Source organism: Castor canadensis, chromosome 7 (assembly GCF_047511655.1).
Source record: "Castor canadensis chromosome 7, mCasCan1.hap1v2, whole genome shotgun sequence".
In the NCBI taxonomy this organism is placed as follows: domain Eukaryota; kingdom Metazoa; phylum Chordata; class Mammalia; order Rodentia; family Castoridae; genus Castor; species Castor canadensis.
The window spans coordinates 138,984,994-139,012,807 of NC_133392.1; the positions used below are offsets into that span (position 1 = coordinate 138,984,994).

The 27,814-nt window shown below is 50.9% G+C and overlaps 2 protein-coding genes across 6 annotated transcripts in view; one reads left to right on the forward strand and one right to left on the reverse strand.

Moving 5' to 3' along the window:
- The window catches only part of Nhsl3 (NHS like 3), a 28,737-nt gene extending 7,808 nt beyond the window's left edge, over positions 1–20,929 (reverse strand). Inside the window, exon 1 of one of the 5 annotated variants that reach the window (XM_020173973.2) lies at positions 20,647–20,929. In XM_020173973.2, coding sequence (XP_020029562.2) covers positions 20,647–20,872 — 226 coding nt within the window. In that variant the 5' untranslated portion in view covers positions 20,873–20,929. Of the gene's footprint in view, positions 1–930; positions 11,145–11,212; positions 11,452–20,646 lie in introns of those variants that run through there. The other 4 variants (XM_074080660.1, XM_074080659.1, XM_074080661.1 and 1 more) reach the window with 4 other exon arrangements.
- Positions 11,555–27,814, forward strand: part of Sync (syncoilin, intermediate filament protein) — a 51,878-nt gene continuing 35,618 nt past the window's right edge. Inside the window, exon 1 of the mRNA XM_074080670.1 lies at positions 11,555–11,705. The gene's annotated coding sequence lies outside the window, so the exon portion shown is untranslated. The remainder of the gene's footprint in view (positions 11,706–27,814) is intronic.

Here is a 27,814-nt window from a genome sequence, read left to right on the forward strand (position 1 = left end):
TGCTGGGAGGGTCATGTGACCTTGGCAGAACCTTGTAGAGGGGTAGGAACAAAACAAGCCCTTTAAAGTGCCATGCCCCAGGATCAGGGTCTCCAGTTTAGTTACTTGCCACTCCCCCTCCTTCAGCCCACTCTTCAACAGCCAGGGCTCTTGGCCCAAGGAAGCTGCCAGAACCCCACCAGGTCAGAGCTACAAGGTACCTCAACAGACCTCAGACTGGCTCTCCCAACTCCCAATCCCCTGTCTTTACAAGTGGGGAAACAGGCTCAAATGGCAAAGGCCTTGCCTAGCAAATAGGAGTCAGACTGAGTCAGAACTAAACTCCAGATTCCCAGAGAGGGCCCCTGGCCTCTGAAACTCCAAGAAGCTATGGCCCCCTACTGTCAAAATCCAGGACTGAAAGCCCATTTCCTAGGAGAAAGATGGGGCACAGGTCTCTCCCTCCAAAATGTCTCCATTCAAACACATTTCCACCCATGAGCTCCCAAACTTCCAGGAGGTAATACTTTCCTGGCTGTTCCATTATCACTGGGATGACTCAGAAGGGGGCTGCCCTCTCCCTGAACTGGGGTTTTGGGCTGTATCCAGTATCATGTGGGTATCCCAGCAGGGAGGCAGTCTAGCCTGGGAGGTTTCAAGGTCAGAGATACCTGGGCCCCTCCTCCCAAGCACAAGCAGCACCAACAAAGGCATCAACAAAGCCGCTGGACAAAGACACCACTGCAAACAGAGACTGCCTGCCTCCTAACCAATCTCCAACCCCCATCCTGTTATTCTTCCTGGCTTTGATCTCCCATTTTACCTAAGGGTCTGGCAGAGGGAGCTGTCTGGGCAACCCACCCCCCCCTGCCCCCAACACTTCCCCCCCCCCCCACACCAACACCACCACCACCACCACCACCACCACCACCGCCAGCCACACCCACTCACCCTTCTTAAAGAGCTCAAGAAGTGCTGGAAGGTGGCGGCCCAGGAACACCACCATGACCTCAGGATACAGCTCCCGACCCTAACCTCCACCCCCTACCCTAATCTTCCCAGGGCGTTGTACTGCGCCTTCACCTTAGCCCAACACTAAGGAGATGCAGGCCCTCAATACAAGTCCGCCTGCCCTCCAGTGGCCAAGTGGTTCCAGGCAGGAGGGGCTGCTCCAGGTCCTTTACCACTGATCCCACCCATCTACCAACCCTACCTCCCATGCAGGGTGCAGGGACACCAGGAAAACTGAGATCCAGAAACTGGGTGGTCTGCTAGAGGTACTAGAGGGTGGGGGAAACACACAATTCCAGCTGCTGCTCACTAACTCTGTTCCTAAGTCCTGTCTAAACATTCAGGAGCCAGAGTTAGGGAAAGGGTCCCAGCTGTCAGATGGTAGGTGGAGGGGGCACCAGATGTGGCATGGTGCCCACCTCCAAGCCCTTGTGGATGGTGGGGTAATCCCCTGAAGAAAGGGCTTAACTTATGAATCGGCCAAGCAGGAGCTCAGAGCTGCTCTGGGTGGCAAGGCATGGGCAGAGGTCCCTGGAAGGGTAGGGACTAGCCCCAGGACACAGCATGCAATGGGAAGCCAGGGAGATGCCCAGAGTAGAATCAGTGGTTGGTGGTACCAACCCCTCATGCATAAGTTCTGCCCTACATTTTCTTCCCACTTTGGCAATGTGACATCAGAGACCCACAAAAGCAAAAAACATTTAAAGATCACACAGCAGGGGCAGGATTTCAACACAGACTTCTCGCGTCCCCAGCCTGAAATTCTTCCCATTAGCCCTACTCTGTGATTTAGTGATCACCAGGCAGGGAGAACAGAACTAGCAAAGAAACAGTCACAGGCAAAGTCAGTAAAAGAGTCAGGAGGTAGGGCCAGGCACCCGTGGCTCACACCTGTAATCCTAGCTACTCAGGAGGCCGAGATCAGGAGGATAGAGATTTAATGCCAGCCCAGACAAACAGTTCATGAAATCCTATCTTGAAAAAAAAAACCCATCACAAAGAAAGTCTGGAGGAGTGGCTCAAGGTGTAGGCCCTAAGTTCAAACCCAGTACCACAAAAAAAAAAAAAAAAAACCCTCAGGAAATAGGGCTGTAATGGCTCATATGGTAGAGCACCTGCCTAGCAAGCACGAGTTCAAACCCAACTCCCACCAAAAAAAAAGTCAGGCTTTGGAGTGGGGGCTGAAGTACTAGGAGGGAAGTCAGGTCCAGATTCAAATCTGGCTGCATCACACACTAGTTATGACCAATGCAAAAAAACAAAACCAAGAACTCCTCTTTTGGTCAGCAAATATTAGACTAGTACTAGGGGCTACAGCTAAAGGGGGCTCTATCTTGTTCACTTAGACATCCCTAGGGCTAGAACATGCCATGAAGCCAATAACTGCCTGATGAATATGTGAATGAGGCAGACTGATGCGGTAATAGGTAATGAAGACTGCGGAGTTGTGATAGGAGGGTACCCCTCTAGGAGAAGAAAATTGGAACTGAGCCCTGAATAATAAGCCAGCCAGCACAGGTGCGGGCACAGAGCCTTCTAGACAGGCTCTGGCAAGTGGCAAGGCATTGAGGTGGTGTGGTGGGTTTCCAGGAATAGAAGGTAGGAATCTGGTGAGCATGGGAGAGAACAGCAGAAGATGAGATCAGAGGAGGGGAGGAGCCAAGTCACGTAGGGCCCATAGCCCTTGTCCCAGAAATCAGCCAATGAGGTTTTTAGCTGGGTAGGGACATTGTTACAAAAAAAGATCCTCTCGGTTCAAAGCCAGCCTGGGCAAATAGTTCGCAAGACCCTATCTCGAAAAACCCTTAACAAAAATAGGACTGATGAAAAAAAATAGGGCTGGTGGAGTGGCTCAAGGTGAAGGCCCTGGGTTCAAGCCCCAATACTGGAAAAAAAAAAAAAATCCTCCTGGTAAGTCCAGAGTAGCTGAGACTATGAAAGAGAGGGTCTATGAACTATGACATGATGTACCTCAAAGTCGCCAGAAGACAGACACCCCTTCCTCATTGCACCTCTATCTCTCTCTCTGAATTACTAGAGATCTAGGGATTCACAATGGCACCACAAGACTCCTCTGTAGCTCCTTCTCCATTTACTGTGCACCTAGCTCTGGCCTCTAGGAGACCACACAAACTCTGGGCTAAGACCTCACTCACTGCAGAACAAGCATTTCTGGAGCTGGATAAATACATACATCAGCAAATCACTGATGTCTAAACAATAATCCTAAGAAGTAGGCACTTTTCTCCCCATTTTACAGATAAGGAAAATGGAGGCCCATGGGAACAAGCATAAAGCTGTCAGCTCTGGCCTCCATTGTACAGTAAGAGCAGTGTCTTCACTCAGAACAACCTCATCCCAAAAGCCATGCTGTCTCTCTACTGGCCAGCTACAAACCTGACCTCTCTGCTAAAGAAGGGGTTCAGGAACTCCATCATCTGTACGAACTGGAAGTTTCTGTACCACATGCTGCCCGCTCCCCCATGCTCCCCCTGTTAGGCCAGATGCATGGGACCCTCTTATCAGTCCCCCACAAACAGAAAAGAGCAGATGACACTTGCAGGGTGAGTAATCCCTCTCAGGCACTATGCCAGATACTAGTAGAAGGCAAAACTTGTTTCTGCCTTCACAGATCTCATCATGGCCCTTTAAGGCAGGTGCTCTCCTAGTAACTGCTTGGGCTAGCTTCCAAGCCAGAGCCTGTCACTACATAGGACAGTCACCCTCAGCTTCCTCCTAGCCAGGAAAACAAAGGACTATGCTTCTGATAAATTGGGGGTAGGGTAACATCAGCCCATGGAGGTCCCAGGCCCACAGCTGGCACTCAGGGCCACAGCTGCAAATTCCCTGGCCAGATCCAAGGTTCTCACACTTGATAACATCTGGTTGCCCCAGCAACACCCTTCCCCCTCCATCTCTACAGCCTGGCCAGAGCCTACTGCCCCTCTGAGCCACCCCAAGTGCAGATCTACAAATCAGTGGCTTGGCTCAGGGAGGGGTTCAGCAACCTGAGTCGCAGGTGGAGGAGGGCACCTCACAAAGAAACTTGAGGTCCAGAGAGCAGAAGGATCTGGCCCAAGGGCACATTTAGACCCTGTTCCAGGGTATTCTGCCTCAGCACAGTCCAGTGGTACAGCCTGGGGCCGAGGCTTTGAAGTAAGCTCATCTCATAGCCTTGACCACCCTCACCTGTCTGAGGGAGAAGGCTTCCTGGAGTTGAGAAGACATCTGCTGAAAACATCCTGCTCTCCACCTGCTCCCCAGCCACACCCCCAACACACAGGGTCCACCAGGACCTAGAACTCAGATAGAGCCCATGAACAGGTACAGGGGCACGTACCCCATAATGTTCCACTGGGGCCACCTCCACAGGTGAACACTCTCAGGACCACACCCAAAAAGCACACCCAGGCCACACCCTCCTGACCCAACTAGCCCAACTGCACAAACCCACACGGGGCTTGCCAAGTGGCTGCATGTACAGGAAGGTGGCTTTCTACCTTGTACGTGGGCTACCACGTACAGGGGCTTTCCTGAGCCCGGGGACAGGGAGCAACCAAGGAAGGAACTCCTACCGCCGCCCCGCAACCCGCACACTCTTCTGCGCATGTGTACACAATGTCTTGGCAACATCCTCCATGGGGCGAGGCTTCAACCTGCCCCATTCCAGAGCAAGGGGCGGGGGTGGCGCGCCCACAAGCAGGCAGGCCTGACTCAGGGGAGAAAAATGAGGGGGGAGGGCACAGCTGTCCAGGTGGCCTTGTTCAGGAGCTGGAACCCTCTGGGCAGACCCAGTATCCAACCTGTTCCTGTCTTTGCTGCCCCTGCCCAGCTCTCAGCCAAGATCAGGGTGTTTAGAGGGCCTCAGTCTCAACCCCTCAATGTACAGGTAGACAAATGAAGGCCCAGAGTGGGTCAGGGTTTTCTCAGGCCACACACCTAGAGGGAAGGGCAGAACCAAGAGCCTCTGTGGATGTTATTTCCATGAAGCCAAGACAAAGGGAAATGAGCGTAACAAACTTTCCAGGAAGGCACTTCTACCTTTCTCACTTTCTCCTCCACTACCTGAAAGGCAGGAGTGAAGTTTCCTTTTCACAAAGGAAAGCACAAGGAAGCTCAAAGGGAAGTGACTTACTTGTTCAAGGTCACCCAACCAGGAAGTAATGAATCTCACATTCGAACCTGAGACTCACACCCCTACTGTAGTCTAGATCTGAGTATGTTAATGATAAAAGGGAGTCACAGCCTCAGTCTCCAAGAAGGGGCAGCTCTGTACCCCACCCCTGCAGAGGGGGAATCTCCCTTCCTTCCCTCAGTGTTCAGCCCCATCCTGGCGGAGGCAGAGCTGACAGGCTAGGCAGGTTGTAAGGTAAAATATTGGGGGGCAGGGAGTGTCAGGAGTAGGAAGGGTAGGATCGCATCCCACAGGTACCCTGGGGGGACAGGCTGTAGTGCAGGGAGGAATTAGCTACAATAATATTAATAAATGTCGTAATGAGTTTCCAGGTCAGCATTTGCTCCCGACAATGACATAATAATCCCCTTTGGCCACAACACCATTCTGAATATCCAAGCCCTTTCTTTTGTTCCTTCAAGGCATGATTATCCCTTTTTTTTTTTTTTTTTTATGGATGCCAGAGAGGCAGCCACCATGAAGTCAGGAAAGGGCTGGGAACCAGGAGGTCTGGAGCCAGGCCTTAGACAAATAAATCAGCCTGTATGAGCCTCAGCCACTTCATCTATAAAGTGGGACTGATACCAACCTCACAGTGCTTAGAGACGCCAAAGAAAACCCAAACAACCAAATGTAACTCAAAGTACTGTATCACCTCAGGGTGGGGAACATAACACAATGACAATGACAACAAACTAGCATTTCCTGAAGGCCAACTGAGGGAGACACAAGTCTCACTAAATCTGCTATGACAGAGGCACTCCGGAGGGTCAGTGACTTGCCCAAGGTCACATGGCTGCTAAAGATTGAGTCAGGATTTGAGCCCAGCTCTGACTGGCTGCAAAACCATGTTCTTCCCATGCCACCCGCCCTGCCCACTTCCGGGGCTCTCCTCCAATCTCAAGTGGAGTTAAGGACCATTAAGATAAGGTCTGGTAAAGAACACTTAACATCAGCTCCCTATCACTCTTCAGTGACCTCGCCCTATCCGGCAGTCCTAACCTCATTTAGGATGCATGGGAATTCTAGGTCGACTAGACATCTCATGGCCCAGGGAGTCAGCAGAAGTCCTGTGTTTGAGCTCTGACTGCTTTTTTTTTTTTTTTTTTTTTTTTTTTTTTTTTTTTTTTGGTAGGACTGGGGTTTGAATTCTGGACTTTGCACTTGCAAAGTAGATACTCCACCACTTGAGCCATTCCTCCAGTCCACTTTGCTCTGGTTATTTTGAAGACGGGCCTTGTAAACTATTTGCCCAGGCTGGCCTCAAACCAAGATTTCCCCCAATCTCAGCCTCCCAAGTAGTGAGGATGACAGGTGTGACCACTGGTGCCTGGCTGCTTACTGCAGTTTGACCTGAGTCAGGTATTACCCTGTTCTGGGCACCAGTTTCTCCACCTGTGATGTGGGAGAGTTGGAGAGAATATCTTCAAAGAGCCCTCTGCATGGATAACTGCCCCTAGAAGGAAGTGGTTCCCCACTTAGGGTCAGGACCTCAGGCAAGGGGGTTCAGCTTTTCTCAGATCCCCGAGATCAAAGAGAGCTGAACAAGACCCTTATCTGGAGTCCCTGGGCTCCCATAATCAAGTCAAGATATTACACAGTTGGTCACAAGTCTCCCCCCAAAGAAGGGGAGGAGATATGGAGAAAAGGGAAGAAGGGGACCTCCCAGTTATGGAAACTACCAAAAACTTTAGGCCTTCAGCTCTAGAAGCAGGGAGACGAATGGAAACAATTCTGAGTAGTCCAATTCCACCATTTCCTTCCCTCAGACCTCCCATCTACAAGATGGAAACTAAATCCAACCAGGGGGCCCCTGTGTGTGTCTGACAGTACAATGCACAGGAACTGAAGACAGTGCTGTGGTGGAATCCCTCTTCACGTCTTCCACCATTCCCCTAACCTGCCCTGGACCAAGTGCTCCACTGACCTGAGGAGGGGAGGGTTCAGTTAGGTTCCTAAGAACCAGGCTTGCAATGTCTTTCAGCAGAGGGGAGGCCTCACCTGGCCCTCCACGGCCCTTCTCCACCTTCCAAGGACATTTGATCAAGGCAGAATCAACCCTTCTTGGATCTGGGATTCCACCAGCTCCTCTTTAAGCCCTCAGGGCCTCAATGCTCTCCCACAGTGTTCTTTTACAGGGTTCAAATCCCCCCTGGGACCAGACTTTCTTTCTCTGTGTGACCTTGTAGGCCACACAATTATAACAAGAAGCCCATCCATTGCTAAACTGGTTAAGACAAAGGCTTTGTAATCTGACAGGCGTGAATCTGAATCACAAATCCTTGCTCCGTGGCCTTGGAAAAGCAACTTAATTTCTCTGAATGGTTTCCCACTTGTAAAATAAGGATTCTCCTTTTTTTGTTTTTTTGCTTTGTTTTTTGTTGGTACTGGAGTTTGAACTCAGGGCCTCTCCTTGCTAGGCTGGCACTCTACCACTTGAGCCCCAACCCCAGCCCTTTAGGACTTTTGTTATTTTTCACCTCACCTTATTGCCTTGGGTCACCCTCAGACATCAATTCTCCTACTTATGAGCTCCCATAAATTGGAATCACAGACACATGCCATCATACCCAGCTTATTGACTGAGATGGGGTCTGCCTAACTTTTTGCCTGAGCTGGCCTCAAACCTTGATCCTCTCTTAGCCTCCCAAGTAGCTGGAATTACAGGTATGACCTTGTTAATTGTTGAACTGTTGGAAGACAAATGAACTAATGTAAAGAACTACCACTGACTCTTATTTCTATCTCTGCCTTAACATTTCTGCTACCATTCCATAACTAAGCAGTCCTTTGTGGCCCTTTTTCCCAACATCTGATTAATCCCAGATCTTGTTAATTCTGCTGTGTCCTCCTCTCCACTCTCACAGCCCCCACTCTGTCCCCAGCCCTCACCTCCTCACCTCTCCCCTACATTATTGCAAAAGGCTCTGAGCTTCCACTCTCACCACCCCACCTCCCAACCTGTCTTGCCAGCACCTGCCCCGGCCCTGGAGCGATCTTCCTAACACACCACTTCTGTAAGCTCCTCCCTTGCTCAAATATCCTCACTGGCTCCCTGTGGCCTATCTGCTCCTGCGCTCTCTAGCTACTTTGCACTCTCTCCCTCCTCCTCTCACATACTGATCAAATGTAAGTAAATACTCAAGCTCCAATCCCACACCTGGAACTATGGCAGCAGAGGATGCAAGGTCTTAGCTCAGCATAAGTAAAACCAGTGTTGGAAGTTTAGCATGAACTCTCTTCTCCTCCCAAACACAAAGGAGCCTTGACTACTTTTCTCTCTAACCTCATGTTCAGTCCCAACTCTGTGCCTTTGCTGGAGACCATACCCCCACAGCTGCTGTGCTCACTCATTTAATCAGCAATTCAGGATCAATTCCAATCCTGCAGTTACTTCAAAGACTAAATAAAGCATCTCAGTTTTCTAAAGCTGATCTCAGCCCAGAAACTTTTAATATGTAGCCTGGTCTCAGCCTCAGTATTTTTTTTTTTTTTTTTGGCAGTACTGGTGTTTGAACTCAGGGCCTCACATTTGCTAGGCAGGTGTTCTATCACTTGAGCCACTTCACCAGCCCTTTTTCAGGTGAGTATTTTTCAAGATAGAATCTCAAGAACTATTTGACAGGGCTAGCTTCAAACCATGATCCTCCTCATCTCTGGTTCCTGAATGGTTAGGATTACAGGTGTGAGCCACCAGCGCCTGGCAGCCCAGCACTTCTACATTGCCTTGACAATGCAGAACATAAATGTTTTTGTTGCTGTAGTTGTTTTGGTGGGAATGGGGTTTGAACTCAGCTTCAAACTTGCAAAGCAGGTGCTCTACCCCTTGAGCCACACCTCCAGTCCATTTTGCTCCATTTTGTTTTGGAGATGGGGTCTCATGAACGATTTTCCTTGGGCTGACCTTGAACCACAACCCTCCTGATCTCAGCCTCCCATGTAACTAGAACTACAGGTGTGAACCACCAGTGCCCAGCTGCTTTCTAGCTTTTTCACCAACACCTTAAAGCCTGGTCCTGTCAATTCTGCTTCAACTCTGGCCCTTGATTTACAGCAGGGGCCAGAAGTGCACAAAGGTTGTTGGAAGCGTGGGGTCTTTTCTTCCAGTGGACAGGATACTGTATACTGTAAACAAAACTGTGTGTGTGCTCATGCATGCATGTGTGTGTGTGTGTGTGTGTGTGTGTTTTGAGACAGGGTCACGCTATGTAGCCCAGACTGTATCTCTAGCTTCCCAAGTGATGGAATTATAGATGTGTACCACCACACCCAGCCTAACACAGCCTCCTTATACTCTTTCCATTACAGATAGTTTCACAAGCCTGGAACCACGGTTCGTTCTCAGGAAATCATCGGATCAGAGGGCAAATGAAGAGCCCAGCCCAAGTGCCAACCCCACTGACTCAGTGTGGCTTCTAGAAGGAGATAGATGGCCACAGCCAGGACTCAGGATGCCAGAGAGGGGAGATTACTGAAGTCTCTCATCAGCACCCACCTTCTGAGAAGTACTCAAAGAGCCCACCTGAATGTAATTAATCCTTTTTTATTGTTAGTATATCATTATCACTATTGCTCAAATCCCCTTATCCAAATGACCTTGCATAAGGCCCTCTTTTCTAGAATTCAGTCTCTTCATCCATGAAATGATTAGCCAGAACTTTAAGGGCCCCAAGAAATCACCTTAGCTAAGGTTCCCTAATTTTATAGTAGCCCCCCTGTAGGAGCCAGAAGTTCCAGAAGGTGAAAAGAATTTGCCCAAGGTCACCAGAGCCTATCCCAGAGTCACAAGGAGAAAACAGGTCCCCTGGATCCCCAGCCTCTTTCCATGGCTCCCTATGTGGAGAGCTGATGGAGGGATGAGATCATCAGGCTGGGTTACTGGACCTCTAGGAATGTGGGCCATCCTGGGAAGACACGGTGGGTTCTCCCACTGAGGGCCCTCCACCCACCTCCTCTTGGATTCTTTCCCACAGACCAGTAGGTCCCCTGAGGTACCTGCCTCTACTGAAGACCTCTGTCTGGGAAGTAGGGTTTTGGATAAACCACCTTATCCCTCTCCCATCTCTAGATTCACAAGGTGAGAAAACCAGCCCCTCCTCCAGCACCACTTGGGACTCTTGGGTATACCCTGAACTGCCCCACTTGCTGGTGGAACCAGGAATGCCATCTCCCAGCCTTGGGATTGGAGGTCTTTCCCATTCTCCACCCCCCACCTTTGGAAACTAGAATGTGACCCGCGGAGGGATCCCGCGGAAGGACGGCTGCCGCTGCTGCTGCTGCGTTCCAGCTCGGTGGCTGCATTGAAAGGGGGGAGATGCGGCGACAGCGACCTCGGGGAATGCGCGGGGCTGAGGGACTGGGAGAAACCGCGGTGGGGGTGGGGAAGGAGCCAAAAGAACCAGATCGACTCCCGATGGCGCCAGATGGAGGCGGTCCCCAGCCTCCAGCCCCAGGTTTCCTGCTTCTCCCCTCCACCTTTGTCTCCCCTCCCTCCTGCAAACTTTCATCCTGTTGGGGGCTAAGGCTTGGGAAGAAGTGTGTGTGTATCTATGTGTACTAGTGCCCTAGGATGGTCTGCCTGTAAGCCTCAGTGAGTCTGGTTGGCGTGAACCTGCATGTACATCTGTGTGCCTAAGACGCTGGCAACTGTACGTACATGACTGATGTGTGTGCCCGCGTCTCAATCTGCGCGTGGGTGTAGTTCATGTGGCCATGTAAACCGTATGCATAGGTGTATGTACCTGTGTTTCAAGATCTGTGCGTCCTATGGCAATAGCGCGGATGCGATTGTACATGGGATGTTCCTCTGCATGTCCCATACGTCTGAGCGGGTGTTGTGCGCGACTATGTAAAATGTGAACATGTCCGTGTGCCCGCCCGTGGGTATGAGTGTGTACGTATGTCTCCGTGCGCATGTGAGGGGTGGGGTCTGAGCGAGGATTCCCAGCCCCCCATTCTCACACCCACCAGGCCCCAGGAGGGGTCAGCACGGTGGCCACCACCGCAACACAGACCCTCCTCCCCGCCTGCCCCGCCCCCACCCCCTACCTGCGGGCCGCTTCGCCGAACGCCCGAACCGCCAGAAGCTGCGTGCCCGGGGGCCGCTGGGGGCCTTCCTCTTGTGGTGTGAGTTGCCCATGGTGGACACAGGAGCCTGCGCGGGAACCCGAACGCGGCCCAGCCAATTCGGCCGCCGGGCCCGCAGCCCCGGGAAGGAGGCAGCGAGACGCGCGGGAGGCCACCGCGGGCGCCCCCAGCCTCAGCCCGGCCACGCCCCCGAGATTTGCGGCCAATGGCCAGATCGTGGGCAGGGCCTAAAGAGGGGCGGGGCCTGGCGGGCGTCCCGTCGGCTCCGCCCCTCCCCGGACCTGGGAGACCTGCTGAGCCGCCCCGCCCAGGTAGGGCAGGCGGGTCACCCGCCGTCCCAGCCCAGCGGCAGCCTCTCTCAGGACTGCAGTGGAGCTGCGAAAACTAGGGGCTGGTCTCCAGACGGGCAGGGTCCGGACCCCTGCTGCTACTAAGGCCCACCAGCCATCACCCCGTGAGTGTCACGTGTCTGTATGTCCTCTGTGCCTGTTTATACAAATGTTAAGGAACGACCGTGCTTATGGTAGCATCCTTATTTTGGGGGTCGAGGAGGATCTAGTACTGGTGTTTAGACACAGGGCATCCTGCTTGCTAGGCAGGCACTCTTCCACTTGAGCCAAACACACAACCCTTTTTGTTTTAGCTATTTTTCGGATAGGGTTTTAGCTATTTTTCGTGCTTTTTGCCCAGGCTGGCCTCGGACCATTCCTTCTACCCACACCACCCATATAGCTGGAATTACAGAGGACACCACAACTGGCTTATTGTTGAGATGGAACCTCACTAGCTCTTTGCCCTAGCTGGCCTCTAACCTCAATCTTCTCCAACTCCACTTCCTGAGTAGTTACTGCCCCAGGCTGTAGCATCTTTTTATTCAGTGGCTACTTAGTATGTGCCAGGCATTGTGCTACCCACTTTCATGCACTGCTTCATTTCATCCACAAAATAATTCTGTAAGGTAAAAGTACCTGTTTCACTGATAGGAGGTATGAAGTTCCTTGAAGCCAACTGAGTGGCCCAAAGTCAAAGAGCATTAAGCTACAGAGCCAAGATTTGAATCCAGACTGCTTCCAATACCCACTGCTCCATGCCATCACCTCAGTCTCTGCATGACTTTGAAGGATGACAATAATTGAACATTTGTGTGCAATTGTGTGAATGTGGCAATGTAGTTTGTAGCTGGGTATGTAGCTGTAACCCTGAACATATCTCTGTCTAATCATTTCTGTGTGACTGTATCCATGTAATTGAGTCTGTTTTCATGTCTGGATGTGTCATTTTATGTATTTGTCTATGTAACTGTGACCTTCTGAGAGTGACTGAACATCACCTATTTTTGTGTATTGAGTGTCTCACAGTCTGCTTGTATACCTGTTTGTGTAAATACATTTGTCTATAAGACTGTAATTATCTGTTTTTGTGTGTCAGTATGATTGAAATTGTGTTTGTTGAGCATATGCCTGTATATGCTTAGTTTATGTTTGTGTATGTGTAAGTAATGGCTCATGCAGATAAACATGTGAAACCACCCTTCTCTCCATACATCTGTGGAGCTATGTGCACCTCACTCATCTCCCCTTACACAAGTCTTGTTTTACCTCTTCTGAACATTTTGTAGGCTGCCCAAGACTCACCTCTGTGTTTTCACAGGTGCGCTTGTGCCAGGGACCTGCCCACTGCCCAGCAGTCTAGGCAGTGACTCTACCATCACTCTGTCTAGTCTCTCTAAATAGGGGCAGCATGGTACAACAGAGTGCACTGTGCTGAAGTCCAGAGCCCCCAGTTCTAGTCCCTAGATGGTATGACTCACCCTTTCTGCCAGCTGGGCAAGCCCCTCCACTATACCATGATGCCCCCAGGGTACTCTGCTCCCTCTCTGCAAAATGGGAAAGTCAAAGCTTACCCCAACCTTCCCTGAGGCCCTCTTTTGCTAAGAGTCTGAGGTTAACAACATTGCAGTCCTTAAAGGGCTTCCACTGTGTTCATCCACAGAAAATACCATGCGATGTTCTATGGTACCAAGCTGTGTGCACCAGCCTCTCCACTTTGCATAGAGAAGAGGGTCATAGTGTCAAAGCTGTAAGGGACCCTTACACATCCGTTAGCTCAATTCCCTACATTCTACTGGGGCTTGTAAATGGGACAGGTGGTATGGAGAGCAGTGGAGATGTCCAAGGGTAGGTCCAAATCCCTTGGCATGAACTGAGTACAGGTAAGCAAAGAGCCTTAGGAGTTGCGGCCTCCCACAGAGTCAGCTTCCTCCCAACCACACTTTTTTCATTCTCAGAGATCAGCCACAAAAAACTGCTTGCCACTCCCTAGTGCATACCTCCAGACCTCCCCCATGACTGTCTCCTCCCACCTTTGCCTGCTCTGCTCCCTCCACCACCACACACCCCCTCCCAGGCTCAATTCTGTGTTCCCACAGCCATTAGTGCCACCCTCTGATATAGTCTATTCACACCTGGGGCTCCCCACACCTGTGTGCCACCATTCTAGCGCATGCCTCAAGACATCTGTTGATAGCCAGGTGTGGTGGCACAGGCCTGTGATCTCAGCACTCCAGAGACTGAGACAAAAGGATTTAGGGTTCAAGGCCAGCCTGGGCTACATAGCAAGACCCTGTCTCAAAAGAAAAAAAAAAAAAATATATATATATATATATATATATATATATATATATATGTATATATATCTCCATTTATTTTATTTGGGACCAGCAAAGTTTCAGAACAGGGACCACCTCACTCCTCACAACCCCAGGCTCAGCACACAATAGGTGTGCCCTGCATATTACCTAGAAAAGGGTAAAACAGTAGACAGTGGAACTTGCACACTAGTACAGGAGCCATAGTGGCACTTGTGTACTGGCACTGGTGGCAATGAGTGCTTTGGTGTTTGGTGGTGGTGGTGGAGGAACAGAAGTGCTTCTGCTACATAGGTTCCAGGACCCTGGCGAGGAGTACTCCCCTGGCCTGGCCCGGCCTGGCCAAACATGTGAGAGGCGAGCAGGGGCTGGGGAGACAGCACTGTTATGGAAGCTATGTAGGCCAGGACTCCAGGAACTGCATGATTAGGCTTGGGTACCTTGTAGAAGACTTCCAGAGAAGGGTGTCCTAAGGAGACAGGAGACCCAACTTGGGACTTGGTCATCCACCCCCTCCCCAGGAGCCTCCTGGGGATCACACACTTTGCCCTGCACACTGAGCTGCCCCTATCACCTGCCCCCTCCATGCCACGCCCAGAGCTGGGCATGCTGGGAGTGGAGCTAACAATCCTTTACTGAACCAGTCCACAAGGACAGTGAAGTAGAGTGGGTAATAAATGATGGAGGAAGTGGACAGACCACTCCTCCCACCCAAGAAGCTGTTTTCACCTACTTCCAGCCCTAAGTCAGTCAAGGGGCTGGAGTGGCCTTGGGGTCTCCCCTCCCCACCAAGCTCACCATGGCCCAAACAACGTACAATGCCTCCTCTCGTTAACTTTCTTCAGCATGTGACAGGCACGGAGGATTTGAGGATGGGGAACAGGGGATTTCCAAGGGCCAGGGGGATGAGGGGAGGTTCTGCCCTGTCCTCTGCTAACAACAGCATATACATTTTCTGGGCCTCGGGGCTTGGCTACCCCCTACTTTGGGGACTCCATGGGGAACAGTTGGGAGAGCTGCTGATTAAGGGCCCGCCCAGCCCTCAAGGAAGTTGCAGAAAGCCAAGAAGTATGAGGAAGGCTAGAACAGGGCCTAAAGGTGTCTGAGGTTCCCTTGGCCTGGCTTCCTTCCGCCTGCCTCTTCCCACCCCTGGTATTGGCACCTCTGGGCAGGGCTTTTCTGTTTGAAGTCTTAACAAAGGAATGGAGAAACTGAAATCAGCCTGGCAGGTGTGGGCTCCTGTTCCACCTCTAAGGCAGGCCACTGTGTGACCTTGACAAGTCACTCCCTTCTCTGGGCCTCAGCTGCCTGTCTGTAAGGGTCATGAAGGCTCCTCTCTCTGGCAGGCCATCAACTTTAAGTTTCTAGGATCCAGAGATGCCCATGCTTTGAGGGTCCGTATTGGATCACCCACCAATGGCCCAAAACCACTTAGTGCCAAGCCCTGCTCTGGACAGGACTGAGCAAAGAGCCAGTCAGCCCAGCTCCTGCCCTCAGGATATCCAGGTATTGAGGTATGCCATCCCTATGCCCCACAGAACCCTACAAAGTCAGCTAGCCCCAACCCAGAATACGCCCGACTGGTTCCAATCCCTCTGTCCCAGCTCCCCCTACCCTCAATTCTAGCATAAGCGTCACCTCCTTAGGGAAGCCATCCCTGATCTTCCCCCAGATCTCTGCTTCCTCTTTGGTACCACATTTTGACCAGTAATTACTTGCTCAATACTTGATCTCTTCCAAATACCACACTCAAATTCTGAAATTCATGAGGCGGAATCTCAGTTCATCCCCAGGATAGACCTTGGCACATAGTACCTAGTATTTGTGAAGCTGATGGGTGAGGTTCTCTCTCCTGTCTGGACCCAAGACACTCACAGGGGCTTGAAGGAGATGGGGAGAACAACCAAGCGTCCATCACATTCTTATTAAGGAGTCTCAGACTCTGCTGTGGAACCCATAGTAGAGAGAAAGCTGCCCCCCTCGCCCCACCGGCCTGTTACATTGATCCATGCCCCTAACCAACAGGAAGGTGCACAAAAGCAAATACTGCCCAACTTCAAATCTCTTAAGCAGGCTGCTCTAGAGTCTAGGGTCAATAATTTCTCCTGGGAGTATCACAGAGATGAGGATACTAGAACTGGGCCTTGAGGGATGAATAGGAGTTCATAGCTAGAAAAGTGAAGACAAGCACATCCTACATAAGGGAAAAGCAAGTGCAGTGACATAGGACATGAAAATACATGGAGTGTTTATTGAATGGCAAACAGGCAGCATCTGACCTCAGGCAAAGTGTCCACTACCAAAAAGAGTTTAGGTCTTCATTTCTTTCTTTTCTTTCTTTCTTTTTTTTCTTTTAAGAGTTACACCTGCCATCCTGAGCAGGGAGAATTGGCATATCCATGTTGGATTCTCTCTACCCAGCCCAGCTTGCTATGCATCCAGGCCACTGGGTCTCCATCTCTTGTCCAGCTGGCCAAAGATAGGCTCTCCTTTCCCTGACACAGCTCCCACCCCCACGCCTAGCCCATTCTCAAACCCACAGATTCCAAGAACTAGAAGGGGCCTCAGAGGCCCAGAGTGAGGCAGGCTTGCCCAAGGTCAGACAGCAAAGTTCAAACTCTGGTCTCTTCACAACCCCACACCAAGGACAATCCTCCCTTAGTGAATGGCCAGATGAAACCTGGTGAAGCCGCAGGGAGTTCCTAGGGTTTTATCTGCTGGGCCTGACAGGGGGCTCTGAACTCTGAACCATCCCCATTCCCACCCCTCTGCCGCAGCCCAAGAGAAACCCTCCAGAGGGCTATAAACCCTTTCCCCAAAGCTGGGCCTGAGTAAGACTCCATAGTCAGAAACTCATCCAATGTCATTCTTCTTTTTTGTGTGTGTGGTACTGGGGTTTGAACCTTGAGCCACTCCACCAGCCTTTTGTTGTGATGGGTTTTTTCCAGATAGGGTCTTGAGATCTATTTGCCCAGGCTGGCTTGGAACTGTGATCCAAGCCAACCCTGATTCTGCCTCCTAAGTAGCTAGGATTACAGACATGAGCCACCAGCGCCCGGCTCCAACACCGTTTTACTTTGGAGTTATGTCACTGCCATGCTGCAATATCACGTCCACAGAGGAAGAGACCTGTCTTATCCTCAAGTATCCCCGTCAGCGTGAACAAGGCTGACACTGCATAGTAAGGAATATGTCTTTTCTGAGTGCATAAAAGCCCAGGACCTTGGGCAACTTGCTTTCATCCTCTGAGAGGTCTTTTTTCTCACTTATATGTGGTGATAACTACTTACCTCCTAACACAAGAAAATACCTGGCCTGGGCCTAGCACCGTGCAGCCTTCCAGTTACTTATCTTCTCCTTCTCCTTCTCCTAGCCCTCCTTCCACACCCTGCTCACCTCCTCCAGAAAGCCTCCCTGATTACCTGCTAGGCCCCAGTCCTGGCACCAGTCCCAGAAACACTTCCTCCCCACACACTTGTCTAGAGTCCAGGTGATATTTCTGGAAAATATGAATTCCTGTTTGCTTTTGTCTTTTTAACTTCTTCCTCCCATCAGACAAAAGTGAAACTCCAGTTTCTATTGATCTGGTCAGTAACAGTCACCACCAGGAGAAAATCAGTTGTTTTCCAAATAGGGATCAGGATGAACTTAACTAGCACCCAAGTCCTCAGCATCAATGCAGAAACCTGCCGCCATCCAGGTTGTGCTCCACAGTTCACAAAGCACTTGTACATCTATTATCTAATTAGATCTCCAAACAACCCTATAGAGCAGTCAGGATTTATTCTCTCTGTTTTACAGATAAGGAAAGCAAGGTTTGGACAGGTGAATATCCTGCTGGTGTCTGTAGCCCTAGAGGGACAGCAGGGCTGTACTTATTACCTCTGATGCTAGTCCTCTACTCAGTCCGTAGAGGTCAGGTGAATAAAGCTTATAAACACAATAGTAGCAATCCCTAGCATTTCTATGGTGACTTCTCTTTCATATACTTTTCATATCATCTCTTTTGAGACCCCCTTTCTTCCCCCATGAGACAGTAATGGAATTTGTGGCCCACAGAGAAGGTTCTTGTCCAGTGTCACCAGGCTTGCTAGTAGCTGCACCAAAATTTAAACTCTCCCCACTCCATCAAGTTTCCCAGCCATTTCCCATCTGTGCAGTGAGTTGGATAAGATGATCTTCAAAGTCTTACTCCTGAGCCAGGCACCAGTGGCTCACGCCTGTAATCCTAGCTATTCAGGAGGATCAATGGTTTGAAGCCAGCCTGGGCAAGTAGTTCCTGAGACCCTATCTTGGAAAAACCGTTCACAGAAAAGGCTGATGGAGTGGCTCAAGGTGAAGGCCCTGAGTTCAAGCCCCATTACTGCAATAAATAAATAAATAAAATAAGTCTCACCCCTGACTGGGTCCTTGGGAGAGTCATGAAAATACTACAGTCTTCGGAGGTTATTCTGAGTTTAAATCTCAGTTGGTCAAATCAGTTACTCACTGTCCCTGAGCCTCAGCTTTTTCATCTGTAAATGGGATCTCAGGAGATAACGGATACAGGGCTCCTAATACCTTCAGACGAGATCGGGCACGTTCAGGGTGGTATGGCCGTAGACTCCTAATGCCTTCAGAATAATCAATCATTTTTAGTTCTCTTTTCTGCTAGAGTCTGTGCAAGGCAGTGGGTGCAATAGGGGAATCCTGGAGGACTTGAGCTCAAAATTGCTTTGCAACTCAGTCCCCCTTGCCCTTACAGTTAGGGTAGTCGGATGAGAAGAGTCAGGATCTACATCTCTTAGGTCTTTGGTTCAGAGACTGTAATGAAGGAGATAATGACCTTTCCAGCAAAGGCCCTCCTGACCTCCCAGGAGTCTTCTGGGTACCCTTCCTTCCCACCTTCCCCAGTCTCCCTCCTAAACATTCTCCCTGAAAGAGTTAAGTCTTTGGGCTTCCTCTTCCTGGCCAGCGGTGCCAGTGGAGATTAGACAGATCAGATTTATTTCTCTTAATAAACAGAAAAGAAATTGGGCCAGGCAGGTGACAAGGAAACAATTGGAATAATAGGAGGCTGGAGCAAAAGGGAACAGGACTTCCCTCAGTCGTACCCGGGGCCACCTCCAGACCTGGGGAAACAAGAGCTGGGGGCAAAGGGTGCTGCCCATGCACGTGGATTCAATCTGGTTGACCTGCTGCCTAGAAAACCCAGTGCTATACAATACCAACCACTAGGCAGAGGGAAGGCTGGCCATTTACCCAGTGACCCCGAATGCAGGCTGATGGAGCTGGAACCTACGGGCTCAGCATTTCCAGACCCCTATCCCCAGGCTGGTCTCCTGGGAAAAAGGGCCCCCTGCCCTGATGTACACCACCAGACCACTAGCCTTCTGCATGCCAACCCTAACATTCTGACCCATACCCTGTTGAGGGAGGTGGAGAGGACTTCATACTGAATCCCAGCTGTGGGACAGACTCCCCTCCACTTAGGGCTGCAGAGCCTTTGGAAACTCCCCCCACCCAAACCTTCCTTCAGGGTTTGGCCCAGCCATACCAGTCCCAGCCCCCTGGCTTCTATTTGTGGCTGGGCGCTGGGGAGCAGGGCCCTTATCCAAAAGGAAGATCAGGCCGGATGCAATCACACAAGAGGCTTTGCACCCTCTTCCTGACCTCTGAAGTGTTCCTTCTAATTCTCCTCCAGAGGAGGTGGTTAAAGGACAGAGAGAGTAAACAGGCGGGATGGGATGGGTCCACACACCCTGCCATTTCACCTTCAACACTAGCAGAAACCTAGGAAAGGTAGACTTCCACAGTCTGCAGGCCTAGGGGAGCCCCACCTTTTTTCAGAGACAGAAACCCTCCTCACCAAACAGGAAACAGAATGAGGGAGAAATGAGAGAAAAGCCAAGCGAGTGGCCAAAAGTACAGTTGACCCTAGCAGAAATGGGCCAGGTGGGCTTCCCCTCCTGTCACGACGCCCATCTAAGCTCAGGCTCAGAAAGCCTGGAAAATAGCTGTTATACTTTAATTACGTCCCAGCTCAGGGACAGCTTCTCCACTTAGCTTGGGCCTCAGTTTCCCCGTCTGGAACCACCCTTTCAACACTGTTATGTTCCTACCAGGGCTGGGGAAAGGAGTGATGGGGAGGGGCCCGCTGGTGCTGGGAGGGTGAGCTCACCACTCCAGGAGGTGCGTGTTTGCGGTTTGGCCCAGGTGAGCAGTGAGGTGGGATGGGAGGGCAGGTGGGAAAAGCTAACACTGAACAACATAAAGAATGCTATGCTCCCAAGTTACAGCATTGTGGGGTTCGAACCCGGATCCACATGGAGGGCAGAAACTCTTATTGAGTGCAGTTGACCGTCCAGACCCAGAAGGACCCCTACCACCAAAAACCTAAGGCCACTGCCTCTCCCATTGGCCCCAGGCCAGAGTCAAGTCTCTGACCCCCTGACTCAGCAGAGGGCACAGAACCAGGGTGAGCCTGAGGGAGAGAGGAAAGCCAGCCTGCCAGCACTTCCTGGTTAAGCCAGGTGGGTCCCTGCCCCAGCTGGGGGTCTTTCCCCGCTCAGGATGGGGCCGGCAGAGTCTGCGGGGCTGCGCAGAATGGGGGCGTCTGACTGAGCCCTGGGCTCTTCAGTCCCCTAGCACCCAGGCCCAGGGGATCAACCACTGCAACACACCGCCGACCCCCCCACACCCCCGCCCCCAGCACAGCCACCCTCGGCGTCACGGGGCGCTCAGCTCAGGTGCCGCCCAGCCGCCTTACCTCGGCCTTTGCCCTTGGCCCTCTTGGCCTTGTCGTCTGCTTTCTTGGCCCGGGGGGCGGCCGGCTCAGCGCCTTCGGCCCCCGCCGCCTTCTTCTTGCGCCGCTTGCCCCGCAGCCAGCTGAAGGCGCGCCGGAGGCCCGAGCGGGACTTCTTCTTGCGCGGGGGGCCTCCGGGACCCCCCGGGTCCTCGGCCGCAGGTGCAGTGGGGGGAGCGCGGGCGGCCATGGCGAGGCCGGGGGCGGGCGGACCAGCGCGGGGGTCAGGCCCCCTGCGGCGCGGCGCCCATGCGCGGGGGCGACCGCCACGGGAGACGCGCCCGGAGAAAAGTTTGGGCGGCGGAGGCTGAGCGAGCGGCTGGGGCGGCGCGGGAGGGGCCGGCGGGCGGGGCGCGGAGGCGGCCGCGGGCGGAGGAGCCGGGAGGGAGGGGCGCTGGGCGGGAGCGGCTCTGCCCGCTGCCCGCTGCCCGCTGCCCCTCCCCGCCGCCGCCGCCGCGGGGTCCGGGAGGGCGAGGTCCCGTCCCGAGCCTGGGTGGTCCCGGGAGCCCCCGATCCAGCGCTCTGATCCAGCCTGGGTGGGCGGGGTCGCGGGGGCTACTGAGGGTCTGTCCCGGGGCGGGACAGTTCGGTTCGGAAGAGGGGAAAGAGGAAGCAACATGCTGGGGTGGCCTCCAGGAGAGCGATTTGGGTCGGGCAGTGGATGGAAGATTCTGGAATTGTTTTCCTGGAATAAAGAATTCAGAGAATTCTTTCAGGACCCGGACGCTACTGAGGTGAAGCTTCAGAAACACCTGAAATCTTGACTGGCGACACGTGTGATCCCCTCCTAACCGAGTCGCCTCCTTGCTCAATGCCACATTTTCTTCCAGGCTCCAGCAACCCTCTGGGTTCCCGCTTCACCTGTAAGTGGGGCAATCCTTTCTCCCTTTATACCCTTGGCTAGGATTTGATTCCTCAGGGCACCAGTGCCTGGGTCAGGATTCCCACTAAGATGCTCAAAACTTATTAATTAGGATGGGCCAGGTGACAAGGATGACTGGGGAAGGTGGCAGGAAAGCAAGCCTTTAAGAATCATGGAAATGCTGTGCTCACTTCTTCCCGGCCTCTGGCTCTTTATTATAGCTGACCAAGCCCTTTTATATCATCTGATTCCACAACAAGCTATAAGGGAGACAGACAGAGCAGGGAATGTCACCCTTTATTACAGAGGGGACGTGGAGGCCAGGAAGAGACAGTGATTGCCCAAGAACACACAGGTGGTCACCCATAGAGACGCCAAGGCCAGCATCTGGTCTTATCACTGCCTACCAGCCAAATGTGTGTCTACTGCCTTGGTCTCCCTCCCTGGGTCCCTAGAGGATCTTGTGGTTACCTCTCAGTTAGAATCTCTGCATGACCAACTTGACCTGAGTCACACAGCTTCGTCCTGGTCCTGGTCTCCATGAGGGGCAAAGACCCATTTGTATGGGTCACCCAACCTAGTCAGCCCTGGCTCACTGGACACTCCACTTACTGTAACATTGCAGATGACTAGAGGGCAGAGGGTGACCTCCTCACCATAAGAGTGTCCCCAAGGGCTCAGCTGTGGTGAACCTGGGTCATCACTGACACTCCCCCCAACACACACCTGGGGTCCTAGGGCAGACCACTCCTGGTCCTTGCTGGGCCTCAGTTTCCTGGTAAGGCCATTCATTCACATCAAGCTTGCAATCCCAGAGTGTTCATTCTGGATAGGCATCTGACCCTACCCTCAGGGTGCTCCTGGCCTGACCTAGCCCTAACCCTAAGGCCCTGGTCCTCAGGGTGCTCCTGGTCTAGCCTAGCCCTAACCCTAAGGCTTCACCTCGTCCTCCCTCAGTGGGTGAGTGCAAAAGGAAGGGTGTTACAGGCAGGGCTGAGGATTGCGGAGCTGTGGATAAGTCAATGCAGGGTAGGTGGGGGAAGAGAGGAAAAACACTCTGGCTTTTGGAAGGGGTGGTCAGGAGAGGAATGTTCCTTAATTTATTCAGCACCTTCTTCCTAATGGTCGGGATTAGCTACATAATTTTCAGGGCCCTTTATTAAAAAATTATTAAGATCATGAACTTGGGGCTAGGGATGTAGCTCAGTGGTAGAGTCCTTGCCTAGCATGCAGGCATTTCTGGGTTCTGGAAATAATTCTACAAATTCCCTTATTCTAGACCCCTCCCCCCATCTCTTCCTGGACCAAACTCCAGCTCTCCTGGGTATTCCATCCCCAGTACTGAAAAAAAAAAAAAAAAATAGCAGGCAATAGTAAAGCATTGGATCCAGCTGCACAGTCTTTTTGAGCAGAGGGGCTTATGTGACTGCACAGTTCCATGCTTATGAATATACTCTGCCCCCTGCCAGTGGCTCATGTAAGTAAGTTCAAAGTCTCACTTCAAACCAGAATTCCCAGCAGTCAACCCACAAATTGGATTGGATTTCTGATTCAGAAGGGAAAAGAAAAGGAACAGGAAAGAAGTTGGACACTCTCACTTCCTGCCCTCTGCCACCTCAACAGCAGCCCCAGCTTTCTCCCTTGCCCCCTGGCCTAGTGGGCAGGGATGCCTCTGGGACTCCCATCCTGTGAAGGACCAGCCTGTGCCCCAGCTACAGCTGAATCCCACCCCCTGGATTAATGATTGCTCAGCTCAGCTGCCTTTCTTCACTGACTGTATAGGCAGCTGAGGGAGCTGACTTCCCAGAAGTCCCTGCGAGCTGGGCCCAAAGTCCAACCTGAAGCCAGGCTATCACCTGACTCAGCAGGAAGTTGCCAACCTGTCCCCAGGGAGGAACCAGCAATAACCAGGCTCCAACAGCAGCCCAAGGGCTTTCCAACTTTGCCCTACTGTTTTTGGAAAGCCCAGGCTCACAGGAATCTTGACCTCACACATACCCAAACCGCTTGGAATACCTATCTCCCATAGGTGCCAGCTTTGTCCCCTGATGAGCCTGGCCTTCTCCTGCACAGTCTCTTCACTCCAAACTCAGCAAGGTGTGGCTGAGCCCCCCCCCCCTCCTCATTTCGCAGGGAAAGTCAAGAAGGGAACCAGAGCTGAGCACCAGTGGCTGACGCCTATAATCTTAGCTACTTAGGAGGCAGAGATCAGGAGGATCACAGTTTGAAAGCCATCCAGGCAAGACTCTATCTTGAAAAAAACCCATCACAAAAAAGGGGCTGGTGGAGTGGCTCAAGGTGTAGGCCCTGAGTTCAAACCCCAAACCTGCAAAAAAGAAAAAAAAAAACAAAACTGGACCCAGAGTCTGGGGGGCGGGAACAAGCCACAGGTGCTTCTACCCGACCCCATTCTGGTGGGGGGAAGGGGACATGGAATCTTAGTGGAGGGCAGAGCAGTCCTGCTAAATTGAAGACCCCCAGCAAACCTTAGGAGAAGGAACCTGTGGGCCCTATCCTACAGGCAGCATTCCTGTGGCCCCCTAAACTATGGCTCCTGGCTTCTCTGGCAACCTTGCTAACATTTGAAACCACCTCCCTGCTGAGGGCTTCTTTGATCCTCCTAGTGTCTCCTAGAACCAAGCCCCAAGCCTAATTCCACCCATACACACATACACCAGAAATAACTTGCCCAGGATGTCAGTGGTGTGTGCTTGAATGGAGACACAGTTTCCAAGTTGGTTCCAGCTTGTAGGAAATTGAGAGAGAAAAGGAAAGAGGATTTGGAGAGGGAGTGAGGAGAGGTGGCTATTGCCTGAGGGTCTGCAGTGTGCATCAGTATGTGTTTCTCTTCACTCTCTAAACAGGTCTCTTCTGAGCATCAGCTCTGTGTTCCAGGCTTCAAAAGATTGATCACAGATAATCAGTGCTTACCATTACCATTCTCTCTTTCTGCACTGCTCTACGCAGCGTCAAAAGTGGCTTCCAAACTTTCTTAACAGGGTTCAGTGGCGCATGCCTGATGCCTGCAATCCCAGTACTTAGGAGGCTGAGGCAAATGGGCCCAGGAGTTCAGGGACAGCATGAACTCCTGTCTCAAAAACAAACAAAAAGCCTTTTTATTACAGCAGTGGAACATTTTTTTCCTCCCTCAAACAAAATCCAACCCAAATTCTAATGGATAAAAGCAATATTTTCTAGGAAATTTATTTTATAAATCAAACATAACCTTTATTTACCATGAAGTAAAACAGTAGGAACAATGATGACATTTTGATGGACTGAAAATTTGAAACCCCGAATTACAGGGGGTGGTTATGGTTTTAACAAGTGCTAGTATCCAATTAATTTCTGCAGCAGGTTGTTCTAACCAGTGGATAGTTAGAAAACACTAAGTCTCCAGGCATGGCTCAACTGACAGAGTGCCACCTAGCAAGCTCAACACCCTGAGTTCAATCCTCAGTACTACTAAAAAAAATAAAAAGAAATTGTTTGTGGGGAGAAGGGAGGGGAATAGGACTATAATGGAGGAGGTGAACTTGTTCAAAGTTCACTATACGCATGTATGGAATTATCACAATGAAACCCTGTCCTATTTAATGTATGCTAATTGAAAAATTTTTTAAAAAGAAAGGAAAAGTGCCATTTGCATGAGCCGTGCATTTGAGCACACCATGATCATTGACTCAAGTGTTGAAGTGGAGTATTAATAGAACCAATTTTAGAATGCTTGCATTGTTTCCAAAAGGAAAAATAAAATAGTTTTTAAAAATGAAAAAAGGAAAAATGCTGAGCCTCATAGACAAGCATGGGTGAGTGGTAAGAGTTTAAACAACTTGATGGTAGAAATAGCAGAATTTTTTTTATCATCGTTGCTTTGTTTTTTGGTGTGGTGGTGGTCATACTGGGGAATCAAACCCAGGGCCTCGAATATGCTAGGCAAGTGCTCTACCACTTGAGCCACATTCCCAGCCCTACAAATTTTATTCTGAGGTCTGCACAGAAAGGACTAATCTAGTCAGCCTAACTTCATATCTTGTAACAAGTAAGCTCAGAGGTGGGCGCCAGGGCTCACACCTGTAATCCTAGTTTCTCAGGAAGTAGAGATCAGGAGGATCACAGTTCAAAGTCAGCCCGAGCAAATAGTTCTTGAGACCCTATTTCTAAATGACTCAAGGTGAAGGCCCTGAGTTCAAGCCCCAGTACTACCACCAAAAAAAAAAAAAAACATATATATATATATATATATATATATATGGATTTACATATATCCATATTTTCAAATGATTGCTGTATCCCAGAATAAGAAAAACCACATGGCACAAAAGTGCCCTGAAGCCTAAAGCTAACCTGGTTCCCATCACAGTCCTGCCATTAACTTGCTGGGTGTCCTTGGGCAAGAAACTTGTAGGCAAAGATCAGGAGGATCATGGTTCCAAGGCAGCCTTGGCGAATAAGTCCCAAGACCCAATCTTGAAAACACCCTTCACAAAAAAGGCTGATGGAGTGGCTCAAGGTGTAGGCTCTGAACTCAAACCCTAGTACCCAGAGAGGGAGAGAGAAAGGAAGAAAGGAAGAAACTTGCCCTGTCTGGGCACAAGTTTTTCCCATCCAAACATCTGATTTCATCTAGAAAAGAAAAGTACATGTGGAAGTATTTGAGTATGTTGGGGTGAGGGGTCAGTACACATGCAACAGCCTTATCAACTCATCCTCATCATCATCCCCCATCCCAACGCTGGGCCCATAGAGAGCCCCAGGAAACTACTGAACTGCCCAAGTTGGAAGGCGGAGGCGAGTTGCCATGGAGATATGTTTTGTTTCCCCAACTGTCTGGCTGCATCTGACAAGCACAAAAAGCTCAGCCAGATGGACACTGACCTGCGCCGAGAGAGCAGGGATTTCCTGACCCCGAGGTTCAGAAAGCTTTCCAAGGAGGGACTCGGTTCTCTGAAACAGGGAGATGAGCAGCCTGGCCTGGAGGGGCTTCCTGCAGGAGTGAGAGGGAGGCGAACCCTCTTTAGGTGTTTGCAGACACCCACTCCATGAATCCTGGGCAGCAGGGTTGACTCTGTGCCCAAGGGCAGGGCTGCAAGGGAAACACCCTACACAAGGCTTTCTGGAGGCTGAAGGAAGGGTCAAAAAGTGAGGGGGCCGAACTTGTTCATGGTCAGAGGGAAACACGTGGATGAGGAGTCTCAGAGGCCCCCCTAGCCCACCCTCCCTTCTATGTAGGGCTGCAGACAAATAGTGGGACACACACACAAAGTAACATATCCACATACTGATTCATGTCACACATCCAGATACACTAACACACAAATCCAGACACATCTAGATCCCCTCAACACCCAGGTACGACGAGAGACTGACATTTAAATATGTATAAACAGACAGAAACACACTGAAACACAAACTCAGATCCACACTGATACACAGACACACTCAGATACACAAGGCACGCATTGCCAGATGCACAGCTATTCATCAACCCAAAAACAGAATACACACACAGCAGCCCATAAACCACAGAGAGAGAGATATACACAGACTGGCTACACAAACAGAGGCATAAAGAGACAAACAATTCCAAGTAAAAACATAGATCCAGGCAACGGAAAAAGAAGGGAGGAGAACTAATATTTGGTGAGGGGCAATTCTGCAGAAGGTAGCATGAAAGGAAGTTTATCTGTGGGATCTCTTTAAAACCTTTCCAACAATCTGTGAGGTTGTAGCATCATCCCGCTTTGTACAAATATGATTATGTAAAATATACATGCTTGGACTAGGGATGTAGCTTAGTGTAAGGCACTTGCTTAGGACACACAAGGCCCTGAATTCTACCCCCAGCACAGAGGGAAAAAAAAAAGCCCAAACAATGCAGAAGTAAATCACTTAAAATGTCAAAGTGCCTCTTCACACACACCTTCCCCACCCAGCCCAGCCACTATCAATGTTAGTGGACAGTTTATGTGAGTCTAGCCTACTTCCATACATACAGTGAAGATACTGCCAATTTGAACATTTTCCACAAAATTGACTCAGAGAGGAGAAATTTGACCAAGGTCATCCAGCTAGTTAGTAGTAGAATCAGGATTTGGATTTAACCCTGGCTTTCTGCTGCCTCAGCCTACAGACAATCACAGAGACACAAATCTGCAAAGAGGAGGCCATGGGGCAGGGGTAGGGGGTGGTACCCCTGGGCTGGAAAGGAAAGGAAGCTCCATAGCCTCTCTGCCTGCTCTGTCACTCTGGGACCCAATCCCAGTCCCT